This window comes from Sinocyclocheilus rhinocerous, unplaced genomic scaffold (assembly GCF_001515625.1).
Source record: "Sinocyclocheilus rhinocerous isolate Xijiao unplaced genomic scaffold, SAMN03320098_v1.1 scaffold1626, whole genome shotgun sequence".
Classification (NCBI taxonomy): Eukaryota; Metazoa; Chordata; class Actinopteri; order Cypriniformes; family Cyprinidae; genus Sinocyclocheilus; species Sinocyclocheilus rhinocerous.
Genome location: NW_015657802.1, coordinates 483317 through 493291, shown reverse-complemented (window position 1 = coordinate 493291; position 9975 = coordinate 483317). Strand labels below are relative to the sequence as shown.

Genomic DNA, 9975 nt, shown 5'->3' with positions numbered 1-9975 from the left:
TGTTTTACACACTGTCACTCAACAGTCTAGTATCGCACTGTCACAGTCAACGGTCTGCTAGATAGCGCCAAACTGACATAATTGCCCTTGCATTTCGGAAATTGATAATAATGATTACGATTGTGTGTGCGTTCAGAGAGCACGCCAAAGTGAGACATCCTAAGTTTAGATGTGTGATGACGGAGATTCACTTACTGGGTTATTTGACTGACACCAAAATTTACACGGAGAATCTGGCCCTAATATCCTCCTAAGAAATAAAACGAACGTACAAAAAAATATTGAAATATTTTAAGTAGCTATTCAACAGGAAGCGAAGCTTGCTGGCGATGGATGTGCCCGCCAGGTTGTTTCGTGAATTTACGAATCCGATTCCTTAATAGCGACGGCTTCATGAATATTAATTAGGTAACTTGACTGGACGCTAATGGACAACGTCACCGGAAACCTAATTAATATTCATAAGCCAGGTCTCGACCATCCATCAGGTCTGCAATTTACCATTCGTAAATTCGTTTGCTGCGTGTTCTGGTTTAAATAAGCGCTAATTTTTATAATATAAGACTGGAAGTTTTCAACAGCTAAATACTAAGAGGTGTCAGTAGGATGGTGCTTGGACGTGACCTTTCAGTTAATCCGGAGAAACGATGATTTGACTAATATGAGATACAACATTTTCTTGGTAAGTGAATCCAACATTTATTTAATTTGTTTTATACAGTATACTTCCGTGAATGTCTTTATAGAGAAAGTTTAAAAGTTTAGTTTGCTTCATGACGCGTTAAATTGAGACGTGTTTGTTTGGACTGGTCGATGGCGATAAACGACCTGGCACTACAGAAAAAAAACTTGAACTTGTAAATAATTAGAAAATGATCTTAAAAATATATTATCTATATTAAGACCAGCATCTCTAGATTTAGAGAGACTTTATCTCTCTCTAGATACAGGTCCTCATAAACCTTTAGACTGTTTTAACATGGAATGGCAATGACTTGTTCAAAAAGTATTGTCCTGACAAAATTATATAAATGTATTTAATAAAGTTATAAATTAAAATAAGATTTGGACAATTATATATACAGTGTTTTGACATATAATGGCAATAAAATCTAATTTACCTAGGTAGAAATAAAAGGACAGTTCATAGTCTGAATTTACTTAAATACTGAGGTACTTAAATACTGAAGATCATTTCCAAAACATCTTTATACAGAGAAGGTTCAAAACCTTCAACTCTAGACCCATAGGAACCAAGTCTTTAGTTTCTAACAAATATAAACAAACCTATGCCTAAGACATAAATTAAAGGTTTACAACAATAGGTGTCCGTATAAGATCCAACACCACTTCATCCCAAACTATAATTATTGACCAGAAAGCCAGGCTTTTTTAAAGATGTATATGTTGCATATATAATCCTTTTTTTTAAATGTTTCTTCTGTGTGTAGGTTTTTTTGTTACTAAATCTCATACATGCTGCTAAAAGTCACTTGGATCTGGCCTGGGCTCAAAGATCCATAAAGAACAGATCAAGCCGAGATGTTTCCTGCAGAGAGGGCATGGAGTATGAACATGACAACATCTGCTGCCTACACTGCCCTGCTGGTCCATAAGAATTGTTTTAATCCTTTTATTCGGATTAGACAATGTCTTCTTGTATGTGCACTCACATTCCACCGTCTCATCTTTTGCAGGAACATATGTGAAAAAGGCCTGCCTTACTGTTTCAGAAAAAGGAGTGTGTGAGCCATGCGAGTTTGACACATACACTGAGCATGACAATGGACTGCGGAAGTGTTTATCATGCAGCAAGTGCCGTATAGGTATTTCTGTTATTTGGAAAAATCAATATTGTCCCATGCTGTCAAGTCTTTTAGTTTTACGCAAATTCTTGTAACATAAAACCTTTAAGGTTATTCAAGCCAAATCAATGTTGTGTTCACACAATGTTCGACTTCCGTTAGGCATATTTCTTTGTAAATTGCATTCTATTTGTGTACATTCATTACTTCTGCAGATCACGAAACCACAGCGAAATGCACAAGTACCCAGAACACACGGTGCAAGTGCAAACAGGGGTCATTTTGTTTACCTGACCAGGCATGTGAGGTGTGCAAGAAATGCAGTAGGTATGTTCTCAATGTAATATTTTGGGTAACAATTAACGCAGGTTTTGGTAAAAAAAAGTCTCACACCGTGTCTACACCGGATGCGACAGTTGTTGCATTGCATTGTGCCGCAACAGCTTGAGGCTGTCTACACTGGACGCGACAAGCGACCGTTGCATATCATTTGAACTTTCTGTCAGTACATAGAATGAGGCGTCAGTTTGCTGTCGGGGATTTGTCGTGTTGCGTCGCGCCACATCCAGTGTAGAGAGCATACTGATTATAATGGAATAGTATTTGTTGCACTGCGCCGCTGGCATCCGGTGTAGACACGGTGTCATGTTAATCAAGCTGGATTACTAGTTGTCCATGAATAGTTACCAAAAAATGAAAATGTTGAAGAATATTTGATCTAAGTATGTGTGTTGATCAGTGTTGGGCAGTAACTAGTAACTTAGTTACTGTAATAATATTACTTTTTGCAGTAACTAGTAGTGTAACTAATTACTAATAAGATTTCAGTAATAATATTATAGTTACCATCCATAAAACAGCTTAGTTAGTTACTTTTGATGTCTCAACCCTGCTGATTTAAAATCCAACAATCAAATAATTCCTAGATTTATTTTCATAATTTTCACGACTCGCACATACATGTGATGTCCCCAGTGCAGCAGGCGAGCTTGGAATATGGAAAAGCTTACATTCAGCATATAGAAATATTGCATTATATTGATGTTGTCAGGAAAAAAGATTATCTGAGCACTGTTGTGTAAGTTGTAGCTTTACTTTACTCTGGCATTACATCCCACCCACATCCCTCTGATCAGCATGTGGTACATTATATTACTATAATTAAAAATCTTTTTGGAAAATTAAAGTTTCTTACAAACTTAATGAAATATAATCGTATATGGGTAACGGAGAAATGACAATTAGCTTCAAGCTACACATGACAATTAATGAGATTAATACAACACTTCTACTTGAATGTCAATATCAATCACTAGAATTTTATGTGGAAGATACACAGTTACTTCTGTGGGGCGTGAAGAAAAAGTAATGTAACTAGTAGTGTAACTAATTACTGTTGCCAGAAAGTAATAAGTAAAGTAACAATATTACTTTTGAAATGAGTAACTAGTAATGAGTAATATATTACATTCTTTGAGTGACTAGCCCAACACTGGTGTTGATCAATATTTTAATGTTAATAAAAGTTAAATATGTTCATCATATAAAGTGACCATGCCTCTTCAGAAGACTTTAATTAAACAGCTTGATTCGTGTGGATTTCTTTTTTATGGTGTCTTATGAACATGTTAAAACATCAAAATTGTGGTGGAATAGACTTTAATGAAAGAACAGAAATCTCTCAGGTTTCATTAAAATATCTTTGTTTCGAAGATGAACAGACGTCTTATTGAAACAACATGAGAATGAGTAATTAATGTCAAGTTTAATTTTTGGGTGAACTCAAGATCATCTCTTTTGTTAAAACCAGATGCAAAATAGATGAAGAGACTGTAAAAAGCTGTACAGACATTTCCAATACCGTTTGTAGAAAGAGAAGCTCTTTGGGCAGCTCCAGCTCAGGTAATAGAAAACCCTTCTTAATCTATAGCCCAATGAAATTAACTGCATACATACTGTACTAGATGATTACAGCTGATCAAATGTAGTATTTATACAAGTAAAGGAAATTATAATTGTTCATTGATTAATCCCAACACTGCCTTTTGTGTTGTGTGTATAGACTTTGTTTCCATATAGTGTTTCACATGATTACATCCTATTTGTCCTACAGTGACTTTTATTGTTGTTGTGCCATTAATTGCAATGCTGGCAATCATTGTGGTTATCGTCTACTGGACAAAGTCAAAACCAAGTAAAACAGCAGGTAGACATATCTTGAAATCTTTTCTCAGTTCTTTCAGTATTTCTTCTTATTTCAGTTGTTTTTTTATTGCTTGTCACAATCTTTTTCAATTACAGTAACATCAAGAAGTCCAAGGGAAATGGAATCTTTTCTCAGTTCTTTCAGTATTTCTTCTTATTTCAGTTGTTTTTTTTATTGCTTGTCACAATCTTTTTCAATTAAAGTAACATCAAGAAGTCCAAGGGAAATGATTAAGATCTGTATGGTAGGTCAACAAAACACAGCTAATACATTTCTCAGCTTTAACCACAGAAACTCATATACATTTTGATGTAACACTGTGCACATGACCAACCAGATGACATCTTTCTTGTCCTGCAGGGTGACAGTGAGGAGGTGAAAGAGGAGTGGCAGAATGCCCACAACTCCATGATAGATGACTCCTCTCAACTCCAGCCGTTCCTTGAGCAAAACTATGCGGTGGGTACCAACATTCCTGATTCATCTCATAATTATAAACAATTTTTGCTCTGTTGGTTTGTCAGTCTTTGAGTGTCGTCTTGGTCAAAAACATCACTACCTGTGTTTTGTAATTACACTGAATGTTTAACAATTTCTCCTAGTTAAAATGGCCTGGAATAACCTTTGTTGTAACTGACTCACTGTGCCTTTAAGATGTTAAATTCTTCCATCTCTTTTAGGAAAGAGAGTCATTAAGAAAACTTGTTCCTTTGAATGGTAAGGCCATACCTTTTTCCTTACACAGTTTTATGTTGTTAACTTTCACATTACAGTGTGAGTAAATGATGACAGAGGCGAAGCTACGGGTGGGCGTGGGCCCACCCACTTTCCACTGTGGCTCACCCAAAGAGAAGTTGGTCATTTTCCAAACGGATGTAATTTATTAAATGATAATAATAATAAATGTCTTATTTCACTGTAACTTTATATATTTAGTTTAAAAAATATATTAAATGCGAGTTTTCATGGTCAATTACAGGCAGTTTCTACCACCATAAAGTTGGCTTGATGTTGGACATTAGATATTCGCAAATTTAGGGACCGTCTCTAAAGTTACATACTACATTGGTATTCAAGTTTCTAACTTCAATAGCATTTGAAGAGAATGACTTTCAGTCACACAACCAACTGTAAAGTGTTCATGTTGGTGTCAACTATAATGCACACCTTTTAGATTTTCAATATTTATTAAAATAACCTGTCAAATCATATGTAAAAATTGCTATTTTTTCATTACCGAATGGGCTCAAACACAAAATATAACATAATTTGAGCTTTAAATTATGGCATATTTTGTGTTTGAGCCCATTTGATAATGAAAAAATAGCAATTTTTACATATGATTTGACAGTTTATGTTAATATCAAAAAAATCTAAAAAGGTGTGCATTATAGTTGACACCTCCATGACACCATCTATCCAACCAGCACAAGAGAGAACCCCTATAAATAATCAAAGCAGTCTTACCTTCACTATCTTTAGTCTTTCAGCATTCGGTTTGCTCCTTTTGCCATTTTACCACAGACACAATTTCCCGTCCAACGAAGAGATCTATACTGGATATTTTTCGGATCCTCCGCCGCAATTTGCCAGCCCCAGGATCACTCTTTCTCCGCCAGACACCGCCGCCGAGCACCAGGCTTCATCGCGGCCGCCGCTCTGCTCGACCAGCCACACGCTCTCCACGATGCCGAGGCTTAACCTCGCCTCCACGGGCGAGATTTCCAACTTCTCCGGCATCCTCGTATCATTCGGCCGTGCAAACAATTCCTCCGATCGGAAAGTGGATAGTATTTAAGCCTGAGGCAAACGCTGATTAATTCCGACGCTCCGTTCTCGCGGAGGGTAAACAAAGCGGATCTGTACGACCTATTCGTCACCCTGAAATCAGTCAACCTCACTCCTAAATTCACTCCAGCAGGCGGCCAATATTTCGAGCAAGCTCGCAAGGCCCCGAACTCGCCTCGCTCGACACCACCATCGTCCCGCACAAGACCCGGCTCTCCTCGAGCGTCGGGTCGCAGCAGCAGGCCTCCAACGAGCCTGGGCCGCGTCCCAGTTCTTACCGCTGCAAGCCTCACTCGCTTCTCGCCTCGGCTCAATCTTTCCCCGCGGCTCTTCCGGCTGCCGCACCGTATGCAGCCGGGCCTCCAGCTCTCGTAGCAGACGCTAGCGCGAGGCTGGCGGCGCAGGCTGTGTCGCAAATTAACTGATTTTTAGGTGAAGTCGCTAAAAACAGGTTTCATGGCTAAAAGTTTGTTAAACGACGTTATGGCATAAACGGATGTCAATGCCATTTTGTAACCATGACACAAACTGCATAGAATACACAGTGAAATTACTCAAATTCAATATTTTCACTAGCATTTTATTTATATTTAAAATTAAACATTGTACTCAGATAGACGGATAGATAAGATGAAAAAGGTTCAACAGTGTACCTAAATGACTAACAATTATAGGTACAAACTAACAACTAAGGTGTATTATAAGAACAATTATTATTATTATTGAACAAGTGCAACTAGCAACTGGCACCTCTCTCCAAGTCTCTACCAGTTAATGTGCGCCCGCTCCGGCAGGAGCCTGTATCTTTACTTCCCACTGCTGCAGCAGTGCCCGCTTCTGCAGAAGCCACATTCTCTTTTCAGATTAAAGGACAGCAATTGTGAGAATTTTCTGTCGTCTTTCTAGGACTGTATTATGAACAGTGTGCAAAGTAAATATCTTTAGCAACAGCATGAAAGTGAACAGCACATTACTGCACAATTAACGTTACAGGTATAAACAGATGTCTATTGGTACAATATGCCACAATGTCACAAACTCTTCCACTTTCCCGCGGCCTACAGCAGCTGAAGCAGGTGTTGAGCTGCTTCCGCTTGCAACACAGGCCCTCACGTCTCAGTCTTTTCCTCCTGTTACTTCTAACCTCTTTTCACTCAGAGTTCTCCAGCTCCCGTAGCAGACACTAGCGTGAGGCTGCCTTCGCTAGCAGTGCAGGCTACACAGGCTCTCCAGCATTTTCCTCTGAATGTCGCACACCCCTGTGGCCCACACCTACAGCAACTGATGCAAGCGCGAAGCTGCTTCCGCTTGCAACACAGGCCCTCACATCTCAGTCTTTTCCTCCTGTTACTTCTAACCTCTTTTCCTTTTCAGTGGCCTCCAGCTCCCATAACAGACGCTAGCGTGAGCACGCCTCCGCTAGTGGTGCAGACCCATCCACAGCCCTTTCCTTACCCCACTCCCAACCCTCTCCCCTTCCCATGGCCTAAAGCTACAGCAGCTGAAGCAAATGTGAGGCTGCCTCCGTTTGCAACACAGGCCCTCACATCTCAGACCTTCCTCCTGCTACTTCTTACCCCTTTTTTCCTTTTCAGTGGCCTCCAGCTCCCATTGCAGTCGCTAGCATGAGCACGCCTCCGTTAATGGCGCAGACCCCGACGCCCACCATTCCCCCTCTCTTTCCCCCTCGTTCTTCCCCTCCCGTAGCCGTCCCAAGCGTGAGCATGACTCCGCTAGTGGCACAGACCCATCCTCAGCCCTTTCCTTACCCCACTCCCAACCCCCTCCCCTACCCACGGCCTGCAGCCCCACCGTCCAACCCTAGCGTGAGGCTGCCTCCACTGACAATCGCGGCTCCTCTCCCTCACCGCTCTACTTCATTTAAAAAAAAAAACTACGGGAGCACACATTCGGTCGGACTGCTTCCATATCAAAGAAGCTCACCGAACCCTCATCAGCCGACCCCTTTAACGCCAGTCCATCCATGTTCACTCGAACTCCAGACCCATCATAGCCATCCCTTTTAACACCACCAAATCCACCTATAGCAGCTTATCTCCACTTCAACCACTCCAGCAACACCCTGTGTTTTTCTGTTTTTCCCCACTGCCGCAGCAGTGTCTACTCCCACAGGAGCCTTTGTCTGTATTTCCCCACTGCCGCGCAGTGGCTGCTCCCACAGGAGCCTTATGTGTATTTCCCCACTGCCGCAGCAGTGTCTGCTCCCGCAGGAGCCGTTATCTCTCTTTCCCACTGCCGCAGCAGTGACTGCTCCCGCAGGAGCCTTTATCCGTATTTCCTCTCTGCCGCAGCAGTGACTGCTCCCGCAGAAGCCTTATCTGTATTTCCCCACTGCCTGAGCAGTGACTGCTCCCGCAGGAGCCTTTATCTGTATTTCCCCACTGCCACAGCAGTGACTGCTCCCGCAGGAGCCTTTTCTGTATTTCCCTACTGCCGCAGCAGTGACTGCTCCCGCAGGAGCCTTTGTCTGTATTTTACACTGCCGCTGTAGTGCTCGCTTCCGCAGAAGCCATTTTCTCTTTTGAGATGCCGTAGCAGTTCCCACTCCCACAGGAGTTTTCTTTTCAGATGCCGCAGCAGTGACTGCTCCCGCAGGAGCCTTTATCTCTCTTTCCCACTGCCGCAGCAGTGACTGCTCCCGCAGGAGCCTTTATCCGTATTTCCTCTCTGCCGCAGCAGTGACTGCTCCCGTAGAAGCCTTATCTGTATTTCCCAACTGCCGCAGCAGTGACTGCTCCCGCAGGAGCCTTATCTGTATTTCCCAACTGCCGCAGCAGTGACCTCTCCCTGGACAGCACGCCAAATACGCATAACCTTTACTCAGTTTATTATATGTAAGTGTGAACTCGTGAAGTGATGTTCTATTAACAAATTTCGGGAGGAGCACGCTCAGATAATTAACACGGCCAATCCATCATCAGTAATTACACCATCTATCCAACCAGCACAAGAGAGAACCCCTATAAATAATCAAAGCAGTCTTACCTTCACTATCTCTAGTCTTTCAGCATCCCTCCACCACCCGACTCCTCGCCTTCAGCCCATTCCTACCCCAGCACATGGAGGAGCACTCAGGGGGTGCGCTTTGGGTCCAGGCTAAAAACCGAGCTCGGACCCCTCTTCCCGGACAGGGGGAGTACCCCGGGCTTGAGAGTGATTACCGAGCTCGGAGCCCTCTCCCCAGACAGCACGCCAAATACGCATAACCTTTACTCAGTTTATTATATGTAAGTGTGAACTCGTGAAATAAAATATCTCCTTTTGAAGTGGACTTTGAGGTTTGTAACTTTGCAGATCTTTTTTATGCTCAAACAGCAACATTACAGACTAACTAAAGTTGAAAAAGTGAAAAAGCATAATAGGAGCCCTTTAAAGTGGGTTTTATGATTGTAAGTCATTCTCTTCAAATGCTATTGAAGTTAGAGACGTGAATACCAATGTCGTATGTAACTTTAGCGAATATCTAACGTCCAACATCAAGTCTCGCCTACAAGAATGTTATGTTTTCGGAAAACATAAATCGGATCAATTCTTTAAAAACTCTTAGCAATGAATCCGGGACGTCTACAAATGAAACTCGACAAACCACTTGCAGGTGATGGATTTATTGATCGGAAACTTCTGAACCAAGCGTGTTTGAAGCATACATATGTACAGCGTTTGATCCTCTAAACCAGTGGTCTGGAACCTATGGCTCGCGAGCCACAGCTGGCTCTTTGACAAAAATCATGTGGCTCGCAGGATCTCTCACCCTTTACCAACAAATGATCTTTTACAAAAACTATACATCACTAGAGATCAGCAATTCCTTTGTTGTAGAGACCACATAAGATGATAAAATGTTTAAAATAGTAATAAATTTTTTGTACTGGCCAAAGAGCGCGTTCAGTGCTGTTCGCGAGAGTCATGACCGCAAACCACTGACGTGTCTATAGGGCCTTTCGCACCACGGGAACCTTTTCATAGTACCAGAACTAATTGTGGAACTACCCACTTTTTGGCGTTTTCGCACCGCCGGAACTGGGTGCGATTTTAGTACCGGACTGCCTTTTTCGAGAACCAAATTAGCTCCTATTCCGGAGCAGGGTCTAACCAGCACAACTGGTACTAATCGTGACATAAGTAGACATTGATTGGCCAAACGCATATGAAAAC

At 41.7% G+C, this 9975-nt stretch overlaps 1 protein-coding gene across 1 annotated transcript in view; it reads left to right on the top strand.

Annotated features, from left to right (window-relative positions):
• The first annotated feature begins 471 nt into the window (after window positions 1-471).
• Window positions 472-9975, top strand: part of LOC107721544 (tumor necrosis factor receptor superfamily member 10B-like) — an 11352-nt gene continuing 1848 nt past the window's right edge. Inside the window, exons 1-9 of the mRNA XM_016529616.1 lie at window positions 472-682; window positions 1452-1608; window positions 1698-1826; window positions 2021-2132; window positions 3616-3707; window positions 3919-4011; window positions 4215-4255; window positions 4372-4470; window positions 4692-4728. Coding sequence (XP_016385102.1) covers window positions 662-682; window positions 1452-1608; window positions 1698-1826; window positions 2021-2132; window positions 3616-3707; window positions 3919-4011; window positions 4215-4255; window positions 4372-4470; window positions 4692-4728 — 781 coding nt within the window. The 5' untranslated portion in view covers window positions 472-661. The remainder of the gene's footprint in view (window positions 683-1451; window positions 1609-1697; window positions 1827-2020; window positions 2133-3615; window positions 3708-3918; window positions 4012-4214; window positions 4256-4371; window positions 4471-4691; window positions 4729-9975) is intronic.